General features: G+C 48.5%; 1 protein-coding gene across 2 annotated transcripts in view; it reads right to left on the reverse strand.

Annotated features, from left to right (window-relative positions):
• The window catches only part of ADCK1 (aarF domain containing kinase 1), a 96,975-nt gene extending 79,070 nt beyond the window's left edge, over positions 1 to 17,905 (reverse strand). For both annotated transcript variants that reach the window (XM_021715152.1, XM_008063326.2), the window contains exons 1-2: positions 17,765 to 17,905; positions 15,365 to 15,448 (exon numbers count right to left, since the gene is read on the reverse strand). In XM_021715152.1, coding sequence (XP_021570827.1) covers positions 15,365 to 15,448; positions 17,765 to 17,899 — 219 coding nt within the window. In that variant the 5' untranslated portion in view covers positions 17,900 to 17,905. The remainder of the gene's footprint in view (positions 1 to 15,364; positions 15,449 to 17,764) is intronic.
• Between the last annotated feature and the right edge of the window lie 3,053 nt (positions 17,906 to 20,958).

Here is a 20,958-nt window from a genome sequence, read left to right on the forward strand (position 1 = left end):
AGGCATCTCTGGAATGGCGATTACAGACCAGAAAAACAAGTGTGAGGCCATGAGCAGAATGATGCACCAGCCAGTCTGCTTCCCTTCCCCCACCCAGCATCCAGCTCAGGCCACAGGCCTGGAGGGGAGACAGAAGCCTGATTCATTTCCTCACAGCTTTGAGCTCTTGGGGGCTGGCGGAAAGGGTCAGAAAACAAAACCCTGCAAGACACAGAGAAGGAGGCCTCACTCCAACCTCAGAGAGAGCTAGAACAGTCTCAGAGCTCAGGTGCACCATGAGGGCCCACAGACAGGGCACTTTGGCAACAAGTGGACAGGTAGAAATTAGACGAAAGGGCTGGGCACGGTGGCTCAGCCTATAATCTCAGCACTTTGGGAAATGGATTGCCTGAGCCCGCAGGTACAAGACCAGCCTGGGCAGCTTGATGAGACCTCGTCTCTACAATAAATCAAAAATTAGCAGGGCACGGTAGCGCATGCCTATAGTTCCGGCTACTTGGAAGGCTTGAGGCGGAAGGATCGCAGGAGCCCAGCAGGTTGATGCTAGGGTGGCCGTGAGTGTGCCACTGCACTCTAGCCTAGGCGACAGAGTGAGACCCCAACTCAAAAAAAAAAAAAAAATAGAAATTAGACAAAAGTAGGCTGGGTGCAGTGGTTCACACCTGTAATCCCAGCACTTTAGGAGGCTGAGGTGGGAGGATTGCTTGAGTAGCCTGAACAACACAGCAAGACATCTCTGCCAAAAATCAAACAATTAGCCAGGTGTAGTGGTGCCTGCCTCTAGTCCCAGTCACTCGGGAGGCTGAGGCGAAAGGATCATCTGAGCCCAGGAGCTTGAGGCTGTGGAGAGCTGTGATCATGGCACAGCACTCCAGCCTAGGTGACAGAGTGAGACCCTGACTCAAAAAAAAAAAAGAAAAAGAAATTAGACAAAATTAAACAATTCATGTTCATTTCACTAGCTGTTCTAGTTACATTGTAATTAGAGAAAAGTCCATTTTTAGAGATGCACACTGAAACTGCAGGTAAAATGCCATGATTTCTATAATTTATAATTCTTCATCCAAAAAAAAAAGTAATAAAAGAATAATGGCAACACGCTTTAGACCCTGGTGCCAGATATGGGTCCATCATGTTACTCTCTGTGCTTCTTCATCACATCAGAAGTTTCCATACAGAATTGGTTGTTTATTCTTAAAGACCCAATAGTAGCTCGCAGCCTGCTGAAACTGCCCCCTCACCCCGGCCTGGGAAGCCCCGTGCTCCCGACCTGGGCAGCCTCTCTCATCTTCTTTGGTACTGTTCTCATTCACTCCACTCTGTCACACGAGCCCCCTTTCAGGCACTCACTGCTACCACCTCAGGGCTTTTAGGTTTGCAGTCCACTCTTCCCAGGGCTGGCTTCACAGGCACATGGCCTGGCCCTGTACTTGGAAGGGACTGCACTTGTGGTTCAATGCTCTGCAGTCACCACGGAGGTCAGAATAATGCCCCTCCCCTCCCTCCCCACCCTACCCCCCACCCTCAGGGTTCAGGTCCTAATCCCTGGAACCTATGACTACATTACCTAACAAGGCAAAGGAACTAAGGTTGCAGAAGACATGAAGGTGTCACTTGCTGACCTTGAGGTGGCGAGATGCTCCTGGATGCCCCAGGTGGACCCAGGGTCATCACGTGACTTTTGTAAGTGGAAGAAAGAGTTGGAAGACAGCCAAAGAGGCAGCAGCGGGAGAAGGACTTGGCCAGATGTTGCAGGCTTTAAAGACAAAGGAAGGAGGCCGTGGACCAAGGAATAGGGCGGCCTCTGGAAGCTGGAAAAAAGGAATTCTCCCCTGGAGCCTGCATAAGGAAGGCCGCCCCCTGCTGATGCCTTCATTTTCTCCCAGTGAGAACTATTTCAGACTTTCTGACCTCTCCTTACAAGAGAATAAATGTGTGTTGTTTGAAGCCACCAGGTTTGTGGTCATTTGTGACAGCAGCCATAGGAACGAATATACTTGCTGTCATGAAATTCTTTTTTTTTTTTTTTTTTTTGAGTCGGGTTCTCACTCTGTAGCCCAGGCTGGAGTGCAGTCACACAATCACAACTCGCTGCAGTTTCAGCCTCCTGGGCTCAAGTGATCCTCTCACCTCAGCCTCCTGAGTAGCTGAAACTACAGGTGCATGCCACTACTCCTGGCTAATTTTTTTTTTTTTTTTTTTGTAGAAACAAGGTCTCACCATGTTGCCCAGGCTGTTATCAAACTCCTAGGCCCAAACAACCCTCCTGCCTCAGTCTCCCAAAATGCTGGGATTATAGGCACAAGCCACTGTGCCTGGCCTGTTTTGAAATTCAAATTCATAATGCTATTTTTGAATTTGTGTTTCGTAAGTGAAGTCTGACAGGACAAAGGAGCATGAAGCCTGGGAGGCTCAGCTCCACACAGTCCCACCTTCTGGGAAAGGGGTCTTGGCTGACCATTCCCCATCCCCCCACACACACACGGGTGCCAACCAGCACACTAATAGGGAGAAGCCTGCGTTCTGCCCTTGTTCTGCGTCCCTGCAGGGGCCTTGGCACAGGAAGGGGGAGGGTTGAGGTCATCCAGGTGCCACGTGGTACCCAGCCTCATCCTAGACTACGATGACCACAGCAAGTTAAGCATGCTACCTGGCAGGAAGCTCTCACACACACACAGACTACAGCCTCTTGGGAGCTGCAGGAGGAGGGTCCCAGGAAGGGAGATTGATTTCCCCATCCCTAGCCGGAGCCCCACATTCCCATGTAGCACTGGGCCCCGGAAATCACTCTGCCAGCCTCTCACAGTCTCCCCAGCCCTTCCCTGGCTGGGTCTTTGGTCACTTATTAGACTGAACTGAAACCCCAAGTCAGAAAGCCCGTCCCCAGCCACCTCCCAACCCAGCTGCTCTTTGTCCCCTGACCCCACTACATCCTGACCCCTTAAGGCACTCGCAGGAGCTGAAATGATCTTGTTTTCATACTTCACTGATTCCCTGAAAAGTATCTTCTGAGACCACTGTGTGCTGAGCACTATTCTCAATGCTGCAGACCCAGGAGCAGGTGACACAGACCACATTCCCAGCCTTCCTAGAGCCACCGTGCTTCTGGGCTCCATCACTTGTCGATGATCTCTCGTTCCCCAAGAACAGAATACTGCATACCTAGCATCCCACACAGTGCCTGGCACACAGCAGGTGTTCCGTAAACATTTGCTGGAACAACTGGCCACATGAACAGTGTCTTCAATCAACTAGACTGTAACCCAGCACGCAAACAGACATGCCTCCTCATCCCACAGAATGGGGATGGGGGTAAAGAGCTATCCCAGGTCGGGCGCGGTGGCTTACGCCTGTCACCCCAACACTTTGGGAAGCTGTGGCAGGAGGCTCACTCGAGCCCAGGAGTTCGAGGCCAGCCTGGGCAACATAGCAATACCTCATCTCTACAAAAATTAGGCTGGACGGGGTGGCACATGCCTATAGTCCCAGCTACTCAGGAGGCTGAGGAGGGAGGACTGCTTGATTCCAGGAGGTTGAGGCTGTGGTGAGCCATGATAGTGCTACTGCACTCCACCCTGGGCGACAGAGTGAGACCACAGATAAAAAAATTTTTTCTAAAAATCTATCCCATATGCAAAAAATTGGAGAGGAAGAGAGGCCTAGAGACAGACTGGGACGAGGGAGGAACAGCACCCCAGTTCTCGAACCACCTTGCCTTAAATTAGCCTCACATATGTCCTGCCCCCATCAGTCAACAGTTTATTTGTATATTTAAGTGAAGTTATTCTGCTAATTGGACATATGTCTCTTGCTTCTACAAGGAAAAGTCTATTAAAAAGTCTTGCTGTAGCAGGCAAGAGCTTTGAGGATAGTTTTATTCAGGGACAGGAAGAGAGCTGAGTGGATTTTAATTTGGTAGAAAATAGCTGCTTGGGGCCAAGACAGTGAGAAGTGGGAAATCAAGAGAGGCTATTAGATTATTCCTGCCGTTAACAAGTAGCTCGATCACCCTTACAGCTGTGGAGTGCCTTCCGTCAGCGTTATTAGTTACGTTGCAGCCTTCCATCCACCCCTGCTGTTCCAGCGATTCCCATTCTGGAGATGTGGCCACTGAGGCTTGAGACACTTATCTCGTCCAAGCTCATAGGAGTTGGTCCTCACTGCCCTTGTGGCCTAACCTCCTGAACACAGAAAGGTGGGAGAACGTTAGAGTCCAAGAGAACAATCAGAGGTGTGTCCAGAGAAATCGCAGAGGGCTATGGGGCTGGGATGTGGAGGGAAGCACTGGCTTCTCAAGCTTCGCAAATGGCTCCAATTCCCTGATTCAAGGAAATCCCTGCTGTCTGGACTCCGGCCCAGGAGAACCCTGGAGTGATCCTGAAAGAACACCTGGGTCTGGGTAATTTACAGAGAACAGAGATGTGCTTCTGCAGTCCTGGAGGCTGGGAAGCCAAGGCCCAGAGACCCTGCCCAGCAAGGGCTTCTTGCTGCATCAGCCCATGGCAGAAGGCAGAAGGGTCAGAGGGTACGCACACATGCGAGGGAGAGAGAAAGGAGAGAGGAGGAGAAGGGCAGGGAAGGGGCCAGCTCACGCTTTTATCAGGAACCCACTCCCAGGATAACTAACCCCCTCCCATGTAACTAACCCACTCCCATGATGACTAATCCATTTCCATGAAAATTAAACCACTCCCATGATAACTAGCCCACTTCCACAATACCTAACCCATTCCCATAACTAACCTGCTCCCATGAAAACTAACCCACTCCCATAATAATGAACCCACTCCCACAATAACTAACTCACTCCCATGATAACTAACCCACTCTCATAATTAATCTGCTCCCATAACTAACTGGCTCCCATGAAAACTAACCCACTCCCCCAGAAACTAATCCACTCCCATGATAACAAACCACTCCCATAACTAACCCATTCTCATGATAACTAACCCACTCCTATGGTAACTGACCTATTTCCATGATAATGGATTCATTTCAACAGTAACTGACCCTCTCCCATGATAACTAACTCACTCTAGTAATAACTAACCCACTACCATAACTAATCTATTCCCACCATAACTGACCCACTCCCATGAAAACTAACCCACTCCCATGATAACTAACCCATTCCCACCATAACTAATCCATTTCCATGTTAACTAATTCACTCCCATGAAAACCAACCCACTCCCACAGGAACTAACCCACTCTCATGGTAATTAACCCACTCCCACAATAACTAACCCACTCCCATGATAATTAACCCACTCCCATAGTAACTAACCCACTCTCATGGTAACTAACTTACTCCCATAATAACTAACCCACTCCCATGAAAACTAACCCACTCCCATGATAACTAACCCACTCCTACAATAACTAACTCACTCCCATGAAAACTAACATGCTCCCACAACAACTAACCTATTCCCACAATAACTTACCCACTCACTCCCATAATAACTAACCCACTCCCACAATAAAGGCATTAAACCATTCATGAGGGCAGAGCCCTCAAAACCTAATCACCTGTTGAGGTTCCCCCAACACCGTTGCACTGGGGATTACATTTCCAACACAAGAACTAAGGGAGACACATTCAAACCACAGCAGAAGCTTACCTGGAAATGCATTAAAAATCTAGCTTTCCAGGCCTCACCCAGAATCACTAACAATAAACCTTTAGAGTATGGGGCCTGGGACTCTGCACTTTATGAGGCACCCAGGTAACTTTGATTGTCTGATAAGTTGGGAACTCCCAGGGAGCTGTCCCATCCCACCTCTGTGCCAATACATAGATTCTCTTCTGTTTCTGGAAAGCTGCCCCCGGATACAGGTTTCACAAGCATGGACTAACCTACCTTAGCCACAGGGAAGTCCTAGCTTGTGCCTTCCCCAAATCCCTCATCACAGAGCTTCATCCCATTCCCCTCACCCTTCCAGGCAGAGGTGGAAATGGCTCAGACATGGTGAAAGCACCCAGTCCAGGGCAGGGCATGAAACTGCAGAGGGTTCTCAGTGGGAAGAACAATGGGGAAAGATTAGCCCTGCCAGGGTGAATCCAGGATGGAGTCTGAGATGGGAAAAGGCAGGCAAAAGCCAGCCTCCCCTCCCTCCCACAGCCTTGCGTGAGGTGCAGGCTAAGCCCTCAACACAGCACCGACTCTGCCTGCCTCCACCTATTCCACAGAGCAGGTGGGGGGCCAGGTGGAGGGCGGCTCTGCAGCAACAGGAAGTCAGTCCCGGGGGTCCAGGCGGCACCTGTGGGCAAGGAAGCCTGAGACTCACACACGCGAGGAACAGCACGCAGATGAGAACAGAGAGACGCCCGCACACAGCCACGGCCTCCCACCTCTAGAGACCTGGAGGCGTATTTTGTTTCATTCCAGGGGTGGCCTTGGAAACGGGATCACTGCCCCAGAGCCACACCAGCAAACACCAGCCCACTGGGCATCTCCAAGCCCAAAGCAGCCCCAGGGGACAAACAGAGTGAGCTAGGAAGAGAGAAGAGTTGGAACAGCAGGGGAAAGACCAGGCGGTAGCGGGTGCGGGCCTGGGCATGGCCAACACCTGCCATGGACCGCAGCAGCCTTGTTTCTGGAAGCAGGACCTGGACCAGCAGCAGTGTGCCAAAGGTGCAGCAGAATCAGCTGCAGGCGGTACCCAGAATGCTATTTGCATATGCATTAGATAGACAGAAGGAACAAACCAAACCTGTAATTTCACAGATATTTTTGCTTAGAACAAAGCCAAGTAAAGGAAAAAGAGACAACAGAATGAAAAACATCATAGAGATACCTGAATAGTTGGTTATCAAGACATGCCTGGAAGACTGGGCATGGTGGCTCATGCCTGTAATCCCAGCACTTTGGATTGCCTGAGCCCAGAGGTTCAAGACCAACCTGAGCAACATGGTGAGACCTCACCTCTACAGTAAATTAAAAAATTAGCTGGGCATGGTGGCATGTACCTGTAGTTCCAGCTACTTGGAAGGCTGAGGTGGAAGGATCGTCTGAGCCCAACAGGTCGAGGCTGCAGTGGACATAAGCGTGCCACTGCACTCTAGTCCAGGTGACAGAGTAAGACTCCCACTCAAAAAAAAAAAGAAATGCATGGGAATAACAAATGAATTCAAGACAGGTTTATTCCAGTTATGTGGGAAACAGCCTGGAATCAAGGAAGGTACCCAGGGGTTACATATTAGTTCTGAAATTGGGCGGGAGCTATGAGACAGCTTCACTGCAGCCTTGACCTCCTGAGCTCAAAGGATCCTTCCCCCTTAGCCTCCTGAGTAACTAGGACTACAGGCATGTGCCACCAAGCCTGACAAATTTCTGTATTTTTTGTAAAGACAAGGTCTCACTCTGCTGTCCAGGTTGGTCTCGAACTCCTGGGCTCAAACAATTCTTCCACCTTGGCCTCCCAAAGTGCTGAGATTACAGGCGTGAGCCACTGTGCCAGCCCTGAATGATTTTTTATGCCTTGCCTTAGGTCTTAAAGATTTCATGTGTTTCTTAAAATGCAAGGAGTATGTAGATACAGCAATACATGGTCCACAGGTAACAAGAAGTCTGGACCGACTAAGAGGGTAACTGGCACTTCCTTAGGTACATGGGACCTACAGAGAAGTCACCGCATAGTAAACCCAGTTCCCAGGGGACATTCAGTCGTGCCACATTTTCCCCCAGAGTCCTCCCTAAAGGGAGGGGACCCCACCAAGTCTCCTCCTAGACCTCACCAAGACCCAATAACCCATTCCTGTGAACTCTCTAGGAATCAGAAAGGCTTTGGGGTCAGGGCCATGAGGAAGATGGTGCAGATTCGCCACGCAGTATTCAGAAAGGTCTGGGTACACAGAAGCCTATAAGGAGGCGCCAGACACAATCCCAGACTCTTCCTCATTCCAGACCCGGTTCTCAGATGACCCAACCAGAGCAAATGAAATGCAGCTCAAGCTCCTGCAAAAATTATCGCAAACTCCGAGCAAGTCAGTCACCAAGATAGCAGGGATCCAATCTCGCTCCTCTGTGCACAACGCGCTCAGGCACACGGGCCGGATGACAAGCAAAAGCAGCCAAAGGGGGTCTGCAGGCGCCGGTGTGAAAACTCACTGAGAAGCCTTCCCGGGGTCAGCAGATGCTGTACATACAAAGGAACGGGAGCACGTGAGATGGGGAGGAACTCCGGAGGAGGACGCACCCCACCCCACCAACCACACAAGGCTCCAGCCCTGTCCCCTGGCTGTAGGTTAGTAACTGTCAGGGGCCAGGAGCAGCAATCCAGGCCTGGCACCACAGTCATCATAAAGACCCGCCAGGCCTTCTGCAGCTGGGGACTTCAAGCCTGCTGCCCTCATACCCGGCTGGGAGCCCCCTGAGGGCAGAGGTCAAGTCTTATCACCCTGTATCTCCTCTGAGCCCCCTTCCTTCTAAACACAGATTTCAGAAATACCAAAATGGCTTCCCATGCTCCAGTCCCAAACAGCCGGGGTCCCTAAGCAAGGTCAGGTGTAAAGTTAGCACAATCGGATGGAAACAAAAGGCTCTTACAGCAAATGTACAGCAATTCCCCTTCGCACAGTTGGTTACTGTAAGGAAGCATCCTACCCCCAGGATGCTCAAGAGCATGCGAAGAGAGTGCAAATGCCAGGTATGTGTTGAATAGACTGTTTGGCTGATCGATTAAATGAGTAAAGGAACCTCCAGGGAGGACACTCCATGTCACTTCTTCTTCCTCTGGTGTTTCCCAAACCCACCCTGGGCAGCAGCAGAGCCTCAGGCTCAGATGGGGGGGGTGTGAGGAGGGGGTGGGGGACGGGCAGCTCCCATAACAGCAGTCGGTTGACAAGGGCCGCTGCACCGGCATCTTTATCTTCACTTTCAATCCAGATTGGTGCTTTTCTCCAGATTGGAAGCAGATAAACAGGGAGCTGGCAACTGGATATCAAACATGAAGAACATCAGACTGGGCAAGATCTGGATGTCAAGATCAAGTCCATCATCTGCCACAAACCTACCGGGTGCCTAAAGAAACCACATGGCCTCTCTGGACCCTCAGTTCCACACCTGGACATTAGAGGCTTGAGCTGGCTGATGCCCATGGTGTCCTTCTCAAGTTCAGTGGGGGCTTGACGTGGAGGTTCGTGCCCTGTAAACCCAGCTCTCTGAGAGGCCAAGGTGAGAGGATTGCTTTGAGCCCAGGAGTTCAAGACCAGCCTGGGGAACATAGCGAGGCATCGTCTTTACAAAATTAGCAAAAAATTAGCTGGGTGTGGGAGAACATCCCTGTAGTCCCAGCTACTCAAGAGGCTGAGGTGGAAGGATTACCTGAACCCAGAAGGGTGAAGCTGCAGTGAATATGATCATGCCATTGTACTACAGCCTGAGCAACAGATTGAGATCCTGACTCAAAAAAAATTAGAAGAAATGAGGAAAATAAAATATCATGAACTTATTCATTCAAATGATAAGGAGCTATCATGGCATACCCAGTGCTCTGGCTCTCCACTCTGCCTTGTTTAAATAATCCATGATATCTAATGGAGCTTCTGGCCTCCATTCTTACCAACTCAGTGGTGGCAGGCAGGAAAGCAGAGGTACTTGGCAGTGGCTGAGGAGCCCAGATACCTGAGTCCAGGTCCAGAACAGCTCAAATTCCACCCAGCACCATCCCAGCCTCTCCTCACACCCTTTAGGCACCAGAATTTCTGAATTTCATTTCATCCCTTGAGTTGCGGGACTGTCTGTGTCCTACCAAAATTCTATTTATGCCTCAAGACCCAGCATGTTCTCCAAGAATCCCCAGTATATCAGGACTCATTTGGTTACAAGTAACAGTAAACTTAAACCACTTCAAGCAAAAAAGATAATTCCCTGGAAGACATAACTGAAAATTCCAGTGTTAGTCAAGTTCCCGATTCAGTTAGATGCAGGGACTTAAAGGACACATCTCTTTGCAATGCTAGCTTCACTCATAGATGGGCTCTCCCCTCATGGTAGCAAGATGGCTACCAACAGTTCTAAACCAACATCTCACACTCTCAGCGAACCCAGTAGAAAAAGGGAAAGCTGCTACTCCCAAAAAAGTCCTGGGTCTGAGGCTCACTGGCCAGAACTGGCTCAGATGCCCAGCCTGAATCAATCTGCAAGGACAACAGGAGAGAATCCACCAGCTGCCTGGCTAATGAACATCGCGACGCCCCAAAGGACAGCTTATATGCTGCTCCCCAAACCGAGAATGGCTTTGGAACCGCAAAACTGACAAACACCCACTAAAATCCCCACCCACTGGTCAGAATCAGCTCTGTCCTGCCTCCTCCAGCCCTTTGCCTGGATGCCTACACCCGCAGTATCTCCCTTCTGCTTTGTGAACAGGTCTGCTTATACACTTCTCAGTTTTAAAGTATCCTGGGGACCAGGAGTCTGGCTCCCCCAAGCACCTAAACCCTCCCCACCCCTCGGCTGCCTAGCAAAGGGCCGCTATGCCTCCAGAAGACACTATATCACGTTGGCGCCCCACCCTGGGGATGCAGAGCTGAGTCACTGAGATCCCAGCCTGGCTGTGCGAAGTCACTGCGCAGTGAGTCTCCGGGCTCTGGCACACTCTGAGGCCGGGAGATGCTAGCTTGACAGGTGAGATAATTAGGTTTTAGCTTTGCTCACTCCTTTATCAGCTACGCTGACGAGAAGGGATAAGCACTCCCACAGAAGAAAACACCCCTGCGGGATTTACTCATGCTCCCAGCCGGCTCCCTCTTCCCGGGCATGACTCCCGGAGACCAGCCTGCATCCTGTTATCTGCTGCGGTCACCACGTGCTGTCCTCTTGTCAAACACCATGCTGAACTTTCCTTCCTGCATCTCCCAAATCTGTCAGTTTCCCCAGGAGCTGTGGCGCCATTGTCTTTCAGATGACTTACACATGATGGGCAACTGTCTTCATGACACCTACTGCCCACCTGCTCCACAGACTCCTCAAGGCAGAGGCCTTGCCTGCAACCTGGTCTAACGTTCTCTGTAGAAGGTCACTCTGGTGGATTCCAAGGTCCATAGAAAGTGGGATGGGGAAAAGCAGGAGGGCATTAAGTCTCAGCCAAGAGCTTTGAGATCCTCCATAAAAACTAGCATTTCACTCTTTCATTCACTCAATAAACCTTTAGTCAGGACCTATTATATCCTGGTTACTGGTATAAATGCCAGCACATAGAGATTCACAGCACAGACCAAGAACATACCTTCCAGGAGACATCTGATTTATTTTTTGGGGTTTTTTGTTTGTTGTATATTTTGGGGTTTTTTTGGTTTTTGTTTTCGAGTTGGAGTCTCACTCATCGCCCAGGTTGGAGTGCAGTAGTACACTCACAGCCACGGCAGCCTTTACCTGCTGGGCTTAGGTGATCCTTCAGTCTCAGTCTTCCAAGTAGCTGGAACTACAGATGCACACCACCACACCCAGCTAATGTTTGTGATTTATTGTAAAGACGAGATCCCACCAAGTTGCCCAGGCTGGTCTTGAACCCCCAGGCTCAGGCAATCCTCTCACTTCAGCCTCCCAAAGTGCTGGTATTACAAGCTGAGCCACCGTATCCAGCTCTGACTTGTTTTTAATACTGCTTTATATTTTACAAGGCACTAACTGAGATACAGATACATAATCTTCTGTAAGTAATATAACCATCTCTAGTTTACAGACAAGAAGGATGGCATCTCCAGAAGGCTAAATGAACTTCCCGAAGCTAAAGCACAAACTCAGATCTCCTGGTTACCATATAAACCCTGAGCTATCTCTGGGGTCTCTCCAAAGGCAAAGAGGCAGCGGAGAGCAGCCCGGCACTGAAAGTGACATTAAATCAATGCAAGCCTAGGTATCATCGCTAGGGTGGAAGAGCCAAAAAAACAAAGACCCAACCCCTGATCTAAAGAAACTGAAAGTTTAAAAAGAGAGAAAGGGCCGGGTGCACTCAAACCTATAATCCCAGCACTTTGGGAGGCCGAGGCGAGAGGACTGCCTGAGTCCAGGGGTTCAAGACCAGCCTGGGGGCAACTTGATGAGACATCATTTCTACAATAAATCAAAAGATCAGCCAGGCACAGTAGCACACGCCTGCAGTTCTGGCTACTTAGAAGGCTGAGGTAAAAGGATTGCCTGAGCCTAGTAGGTCAATGCTGGGGTGGCCGTGAGCATGCTACTGCACTCCAACCTGGGCAATGGAGTGAGATGCCAACTCAAAAAAAAAAGAGAGAGAGAGAGAGAGAAAGACATGTAACCAACAACCTGTCGCAAGAAGAAAAAGAGCCAGGCACAGTGGCTCACACCTATAATCCTAGCACTTTGGGAGGCCAAGGTGGGAGGATCACTTGAGCCCAAGAGTTCAAGACCAGTCTGGGCAACATAATGAGACCTCCATCTCTACACACACAAAAAAATCAAAAAAGTAGCTGGCTTGATGGCACACACCTGTAGTCCCAGCCACTAGGGAGACTGAGGCAGGAGGATGGTTTGAGCTCAGAAGGTCAAGGCTGCAGTGCTGCTGCACTCCCCCCCCCCCCAAAAAAAGAGTAAAATTCAAATAGGAAGACTTCTGGAGAGATACATAAGAAACCGTAATTGCCTCCAAGCAAGAAAATTGTGTACCTGGAACAAGAGAAGAAGGGTCATTTCATATGTTTCAAATATGATATATTTTGAATTATGTACTACTTGGACGTATTTTCCATTAAATAACACTTTGAAGATGCAACCAACCAAACCCTGAATGTGGAAAATTCTACAGGATAAATGATCTGATTTTTTCAATAAGGAAGTAACTCAAAAAAAAAAAAAAAAAAAAAACAAACAGGAGAGGGGAATTGTTATAGATTTTAAAAGAGGTAGGAGATGTCAACTAAATGTAATATATGTACTTCATGTGGATCCAGATTTGAGCAAACTAACTGTAAAAAGAAAATTTGGGCCGGGTTCAGTGGCTCAGCCTGTAATCTCACGCCTTTGGGAGGCTGAGGTGAATGGATTGCTTGAGCCCGCGGGTTCGAGACCTGCCTGGGCAGCGTAGACCTCATCTCTACAATAAATCAAAAAATCAGCCGGGCGTGATAGCACGCGCCTGCAGTTTCAGCTACTTGGAAGGCTGAGGCGGAAGGATCGCCGGAGCCCAGCAGGTTGAGGCTGCGGTGGCCCGGAGCAGCGCTGTGAATGTGCCACTCTACTCCAGCCTGGGCAACAGAGTGAGAGTTCAACTTAAAAAAAAAAAGGACAATTTTGAGTGGCAACAAGGGAAATTTAAATATGGACTAGCTATCAGAGATGATTAAGGAACTGATAATTTTGTTAGGTGTTTTTTTAAAAGTCCTTATCTATTTGAGAAACATACTAAAGTATTTATAGAGGAAACAATATGATGCCTACAATTTGTATTTAAATATTTCAGCAGAAAGTAATAATAAATAAATGAAATTTTTTTTTTTTTTTTTTTTTTTTGAGTTGGAGTCTCATTCTGTCGCCCAGACTGGAGTGCAGTGGCCGCTCCCGGCCACCGCAAATGAATTTTTTAAATGAGGCCAGAAACAGCGGCTCACACTTGTAATCCCAGCACTTTGGAAGGCTGAGGTAGGAGGATCACTTGAAGTCAGAAGTTTGAGATCAGCCTTCACAACATAGCAAGATCCCATCCCTTCAAAAAATAAAAATTAGCAAGATATAGAATACTATAATGGACAATGGAGACTCAGAAGGGGGAGGAGGAAAAGAGGGAGAGGGTGGGAAGGAGGGAAAGATGAAAAATCACCTATTGGGTACAATGTGCAATAGTGGGGGTTATGGGTAAACTTACAGCCCAGACTTCTTCACCACTACTCAACGCATCCATCCATGTAACCAAAAAAAATCATTTTTACACCCTAAAAATTTAGTCGGGTACAGTGGCTCATACCTGTAATCCCAACACTTTGGGAGGCCAAGGCAGCTAAGACATCGCCTCTTCAAAAAATAAAAAAATTAGTGGGAATAATGGCATGCACCTGTGATCCCAGCCACTCAGAAAGTTGAGTTGGGAGGATTTCTTGAGCCCAGGAGTTTGAGGCAGCAGTGAGCTGATTGTGCCTCTCCAGCCTAGACAAAGAGCAAGACTCTGTCTCTAAAAAAACTAAAATAACTATAATCCCAGCACTTTGGGAGGCCGAGGTGAGGGGATTGCCTGAGGCCACGAATTTGAGAACAACCTGGGCAACTTGGCAAGACCTCAACTCTACAATAAATCAAAAAATTAGCCAGGCATGGTAGCGCACACCTATAGTTCTGGCTACTTGGAAGGCTGCGGTGGAAGGATCACCAGAGCCCAGCAGATCAATGCTGAGGTGGCCGTGAGCGTACCACTGCACTCCAGCCTGAGTGACGAAGTGAGACTCCAACTAAAAAAAAAAAAAAAAAAACTAAAATAAAATAAAGGAAGGAATGAATAAGTAAAGGAGGGAAAGAATGACTAACAAGCTGGGGAAATATTGATGGTTTCTGAAGCTGGCTACGGAGTCCACCAGGGTTCCTTACACTACTCTCTCCACTCTTTTGCAATTGCCATCATAAAAATACTAAATAAAAATGTGAGAATCAATGATTCCATCTACACAGGATGACTGAGAAGAAAAGCATCCCAGAGGGGTGGTGCTTGAGCTGAGTCTAGGGGATGACTAGGAATTTTCTAAGGGGTAAAGGGCGCTCCAGACAGAAGGGGCAGTCAGAGCACAGACAGGCCAATCTGCCTCAACCTCCCTCTGGAGGAGCCAAAGGTATCGACACTTTACCTCAAACTCAACCCACATCCACAAAAACACCCTCACGCTCGATGAGTTTGAGGCTGGCGTTCTTGGATCTTGAAATGCAGTATCACCATTGGTACCTTGTTTCAAGTGAGGAGAGTTTAGGGGCCGACAGCACCCTCTAGAGGCCTACAAGAGGCCCTGAGAAGCCATCAGAGGATGGGAAAGCAATTAACCTCTTTCAATAGGGTTTTGCCTGACAAAGCATTTTGGAAGGCAGCTGAGTTATCTCAGAGACAGTCTATCTCCCTCCTAAGTCATCCCAGATACCTGGACTCCCAGAAACACAAGCCGGCCTCCAAACAGCACCTCACAGATTAATCACCTCAGTACCACGGGATGCAGCTTGAAGCTATTCTGACAGCCCCGCTCATCAGTACTAAAACATCTCCGCATGAAAGCAGGGACAGTCTTCACCTCCCTCCTTCCAAACCCCCAACAGCCCCAACCCCAATCCCCACTTTGCGCACAAGAAGCTTGCCGGCTGTGCAGCCACTTCGGGACTCTCCAGCCCTGGCCCAGCTGAGACGGGTCCCCTCCATCCCTTACCTTCGATCGCACCTGCAAGTACTCCTCTGAGCCATAGGGAACACTCCTCAGGGAGGTGAGGTAGTCATAACTGATGACAGCTGTCTGTGAATCACAGGAAGGAAACGTTTAGTTCCTGGACTTCAAGATGCCCCTTCTGCCCACGTCCTGTGGCTACAGGCCCCTGACAGGGGCTGCTATGTCTGGGGAAGTGGCCAGTCCCACCCCTAAGATGCTCTGTCCCTAGACCTTAGCCTGGCTGGCTCCCTCTGCAGAGAAGCCCAGTCTAAAGTTGCCTCCCCCAACCCAGTCAGGCACGGTGGCTCACATCTGTAATCTCAGCACTTTAGGAGGTCAAGACAAGAGGATTGCCTGATCCCAGGAGTTCAAGACCAGTCTGGGCATCTTGGAAAGACCTCATCTCTAAAATAAAAATAAAACAATTTTAGCCAGGCGTGGTGGCTCACACCTATAGTTCCAGCTACTTGGAAGGCTGAGGCAGAAGGAGCGCCTGAGCCCAGCAGGAGGAAGCTGCAGTGGCCATGATCGTGCCACTGCACTCCAGCCTGGAAAACAAAGTGATACTCCAACTCAAAAAAATAATGAAAATAAAAAATAAAGTTGCCCCCCACCCCCTACTAAGAACACTCAATTATGTATCATAACAAACCACCATCCAAAATTATCTTGCTCATCTGGTTCCTTGTTTATGGATGGTCTCTCCCTTGCTAGACTTTAAGTTCTAGAAGCTTGTCCTTCCTGTACGTTGTTGTACCCCAGCACCTTTTACACTGCCAGGCACATGGGTAAAGCCTCAATCAATACTAGCTGAGTGAATACTGTTAGATGAACTTCCTCTTCTCTGTATCTCAAATCAACATTATTTTATATTTATGTTTGGCCTCCTAGCATGAGTTTTGATGGTCTGGGTCCCATGGCCAAAACTGGAGCAGTCCCCTTATTCTTGGTGAATCAGAAAATCACAGGCTCCAAGATATCTCAGGCACAGAGAGGCCTTGGGGATTATCTAGTCCAAGACTTCCTTTATAAAATTGAGCAAGTGGGGGACCCTAGAAGTTCAAGAACTTAGAAAGTTGATAGTTACAAGAGTATGTTCTGTTATCTGCACTCCCCAAAGTTTTACTCCATTTATATGCTTGTCAAACACCAAGCACGAGCAATACCTCATCCCTGAGCAGTGTTCAAGGTTGACCAAGACCAAGCCCCGTCCATTAAAGAATGGACAGCCCAGAGGCTGGTTTATAAAGCACTGGCAAATGCCTTCCTCCCTCCTTCCCAAGGTTCATATCTCTCTGGCTCCATTCAAACTCTCTTCCCCTGGGACACTCAGCCTCATGACACAGCAGTGTATACCAGAGCACAACAGCATATTCCACAGTCACTCATCTTGACACAGCACATGGATTCAGCTTGTTCTCCGGCCTACCCATGGGTGCACCCCTCACCCAGAAGCCCTGCAAAGCTGCGTCTAGGTGGGACTGTTTGTTTCCACCCATCAATGCATATAAGACTACACTGGGCCCAAAAAAGTCACTAGGTAAACTTGGGAGCTGTTTCCTATTCCACAGCCCGTTTATCCAACTCCAGGACTCAGCTTAGCCTTGACGACAGGCAGAGTGGTCTCCCGCTCTGAGTCGTGCTCAGAAGAACACCTGACAACAATGGGTATTAAGAAAATGGTGAGATGACAACCAAAACAGACAGAGCATCAGAGTGAATCTCCATCAAGGAGAAGTGTGAGCTCATCCCACGGCAGTTGAAAGAGGAAAGGAAGCATGTGACCATCTCCCCACCAATGGGAGGGTTAGATGGGAGTGTCTGGGGGGAGCCACCATCCTCAGCAGAGTTAAGAGGATAGGGTCACCCCAGGACGACGTTCCCCTTGAGCCCCTAGAGAAAACCTCTGTCAAATATTCAACTCCAATTCTCCATCAGGTGGGGACTGGAGGGGATCCCCAAAGTTCTCTGAGGCCTAGACATTCTGAGCACAAGTCCTCCATCAGGAACCACTCACACTGGCTCATGGGAGAGAGACCAAGTTTTTTCTTTATGGTAGAATTTGATAAAAGCTGCCATGTCCCCCTTCCACGTGCATTTGTGAGGCATGTTCCCCCCCTGAGTCTGTCACTAAAATGTGACACAGAACCTCAAGTGTAAAGGCTTCGGAACAGAGATGCCACGCTCCCATTCTGCTTAACTTGAGGATGACAGAGGTTGTGTGCACAGGAATAAAGGTATATGAGGGCACACATCCATATCTGTGCACCTGTGTAGATGGAGACTGGACACAGGTGAGGGCACATGTGTCTCTCCGCAGGTGTATGTCTCATCTGCTCCGTATATGAACACTTGCAAGTAATACTGTGCTTCTTCGGTCACCCTCAAATGGGGAAAACCTACCGTAGCAACTGCTCTGCCCACCCTGACGGCACCAAAGTCATTGGGGTCCAAGTACTTGTTACTGTAGAGGTAGATACCAGAGGCTGCCAGTGCCATGCTGGTCCACGAGGCAAGCCTTAGAGCCTTTCTGGCCATGTCCCCAGATCCTGTAGAAGAAAGAAAATGTCAGGAAAAATCAGCAGCGAAGGGTGCCACAGGCAGACAGGATTCAAACATCAGTTCTGCCGCTAAGTGAATGTATATGTTGGCCAGGTGAGATGTCTCAAACTGTAAATCCCAGCACTTTGGGAGGCAGGATGGTTGAGGCTGGAGTTCAGGACCAGCCTTCGCAACATAGTGAGATCTTGTCTCTAAAAAAAAAAAAATTTTTTTGAGTCAGAGTCTCACTCTGTCACCCAGGCTGGAGTGCAGTGGCACACTCATGGCTACCCCAGTATCAACCTGCTGGGCTCAGGCGATCCCTCTGCCTCATCCTTCCAAGAAGCCAGAACTACAGGCATGCGCTACCATGGTCAGCTAATTTTTTGATACACTGTAGAGATGAGGTCTCACCAAGTTGCCCAGACTAGTCTCGAACCCCTGGGCTCAAGCAATCCTCTCACCTCAGCCTCCCAAAGTGCTGAAATTACAGGCTTGAGCCACCACACCCAACCTAAAAATAAAATTTTTTTAAAAAGTAAAGTGGGAGTAGCGAGGTACAGTGGCTCACACCTATAATCCCAGCACTTTGGGAGGCCCAGGCGAGAGGATTGCCTGAGTCCAGGGATTCGAGAGCAGCCTGGGCAACATGGCAAGACCTCGTCTCTACAACAAATACATAAATAAATTAGCCAGATGAGACGGCACATGCCTGTAGTTCTAGCTACTTGGAAGGCCAAGGTGGAAGGAGGTCAAGACTAAGCAAGCAGCATGCCACTGCACTCCAGCCTGGGTGACAAAGTGAGACTCCCACTCAAAAAAAATGAAAAATAAGCCAGGCTCGGTGGCTCAGCCTGTAATCCCGCGCCTTTGGGAGGCTGAGGTGAGTGGTTTGCCTGAGCCTGCAGGTTCGAGACCTGCCTGGGCAGCGAGACCTCATCTCTACAATAAATCAAAAAATCAGCCGGGCATGGTAGCGCGTGCCTGTAATTCGGGCTACTCGGAAGGCTGAGGCGGAAGGATCGCCGGAGCCCAGCGGGTCGAGGCTGCGGTGGCCGGGAGCGGCCACTGCACTCCAGTCTGGGCGACAGAGTGAGACTCCAACTCAAAAATAAATAAATAAATAAAGTGGGAGACTGTATGGCCTTGGGTAATTTTCTTCATCTCATTCAGCCTTAGTTTCCTCATCTGTAAAATGGGATCACACCCACCTCAGAAATTGTTGAGATAAAATGAGCTGATGGCCATAAAGTGCTTAGCACAGTTCTTGGCATAAGTCTATTCTCAAAGACCTTCTTCCTTCAACAATGCCAGGCACTGTTCTAGGTATCGGGGAGAGGGTGAACAAAGCAAAGCAGGTATGAAGTGCTGAGAAGAAAAGCAGCAAGGGCAGGGGTACCCAGGGGGAGAAAGGATGCTACCCACAAGGAAAGCGGGAGAGCATGCTAAGCACTGCTGCCTGTGACTGTCACTGCACCACCATGTACAGGCCTCATGGCCCTCCACTCCCTGGGCAAAGGTGGTCAGGCCACAGCCTTGGCAGCTGAGCAGAAGCAATCAGGTGGGCCTTCCACATCAGTTGATTTTCAAAATATTTACTTTGTTTTTGTTTTGTTTTGTTTTGTTTTTGAGTCAGGGTCATACTCTGTCACCCAGGCTGGAGTGTAGTGGCACAATCACAGCTACTGCAGTCTCGACCTCCAGGGTTCAGGTGGTCCTTCCGCCTCAGCCTCTTGAGTAGACTACAGGTGTGCACCCACCATGCCCAGCTACATTTTTAAAATTTTTTTGTACAGATAGGGTCTTGCTATCTGGGACTCTCAAACTCCTGGGCTCAAGTAGTCCTCCTGCCTTGGCATCTCAAAGTGATGAGATTACAAGTGTGAGCCCCATGCCAGGCCCTCTTTTTCTCTGATTGTTTTTGGACTCAGTACTTTTTATAATCCCATTATTTTTCCCGTTGCAATCTTCTTTTCCTAATGCAGCACTTCTAAAGTATAGTCAGAGGCTATAAAAAAGCCTGCATGTCACTTCAAAACTCCAGATTCCTAGAGTACACCCCATGGCCCACTGAACTATCAACTCTGTGGGTAAGACTAAAAAATTTAATAAAATAGGGTTTTTTTTGAGTTTATATAATTTTTTTTAAGATGTTGGGGGGTCATTCAGGGTTACGTATACAAATGTTCATTATGCAGGTACCCTTGTGGATGAGATATGCCCCTCCCAACGCCCCACAAAATCCCACTACGGCCAATCACACCCCCACCCACGTCAATTTCCCACTACTGACAATCCTTTTCTTATAGTATTACGATAATTGTTCAAGGTCCACTTATGAGTGAGAACATGTGATACTCAGTTCTTTGTTTCTGTGATAGATCACTCAGTATTATATAGACTCTAAGTCCATCCAAGTTGCCATGAAGTTCATAATTTTGTCCTTCTCTATGGCTGAATAATATTCTATCATGTGTATGTACCACATTTTTTGTATCCGGTTCTCTTTCGATGGACAGTTGGTTCCATGTTTTGTTTACTGTTGTGAACAATGCTGCAATAAACATGCGTGTGCAGGTATCTTTTTCATAGAGTGATTTGAGTTCCTTCAGGTATATTCCTAGTAGGGGAATTGCGGGGTCATATGGAAAGTCAATTTTTAGACCTTTTAGGAATCGCCAAACTGTTTTCCACAGACGTTGTACTAGTTTACACTCCTCTTGCCTCAGCCTCCCAAAGTACTAGGATTACAGGCTTGAGTTACCACGCCCAGCCCAAAGAAATAACTTAAGAGACTCATTTCTTTCCCTAAACGTAAATGTTCACTCTTTGGCCCAACTTCACAGCATTAGCCAATTTGCAGAGACAACTTAAGTGTCCATCCATGAACGGATAAAAAAATTGTGGTGCGTGTACATATACACAGTGGAAAATGATTCAGCCATGAGAAGAAGGAAATCCTGTCATTTTTGACAACATAGATGAGCCTGGAGGTCATTACAATAAGTGAAATAAGCCACCAAAGATGATTACTACATGACTTCACATATGTAAAA

Source organism: Carlito syrichta, unplaced genomic scaffold (assembly GCF_000164805.1).
Source record: "Carlito syrichta isolate Samal-C Ts95f unplaced genomic scaffold, Tarsius_syrichta-2.0.1 Scaffold306749, whole genome shotgun sequence".
Classification (NCBI taxonomy): Eukaryota; Metazoa; Chordata; class Mammalia; order Primates; family Tarsiidae; genus Carlito; species Carlito syrichta.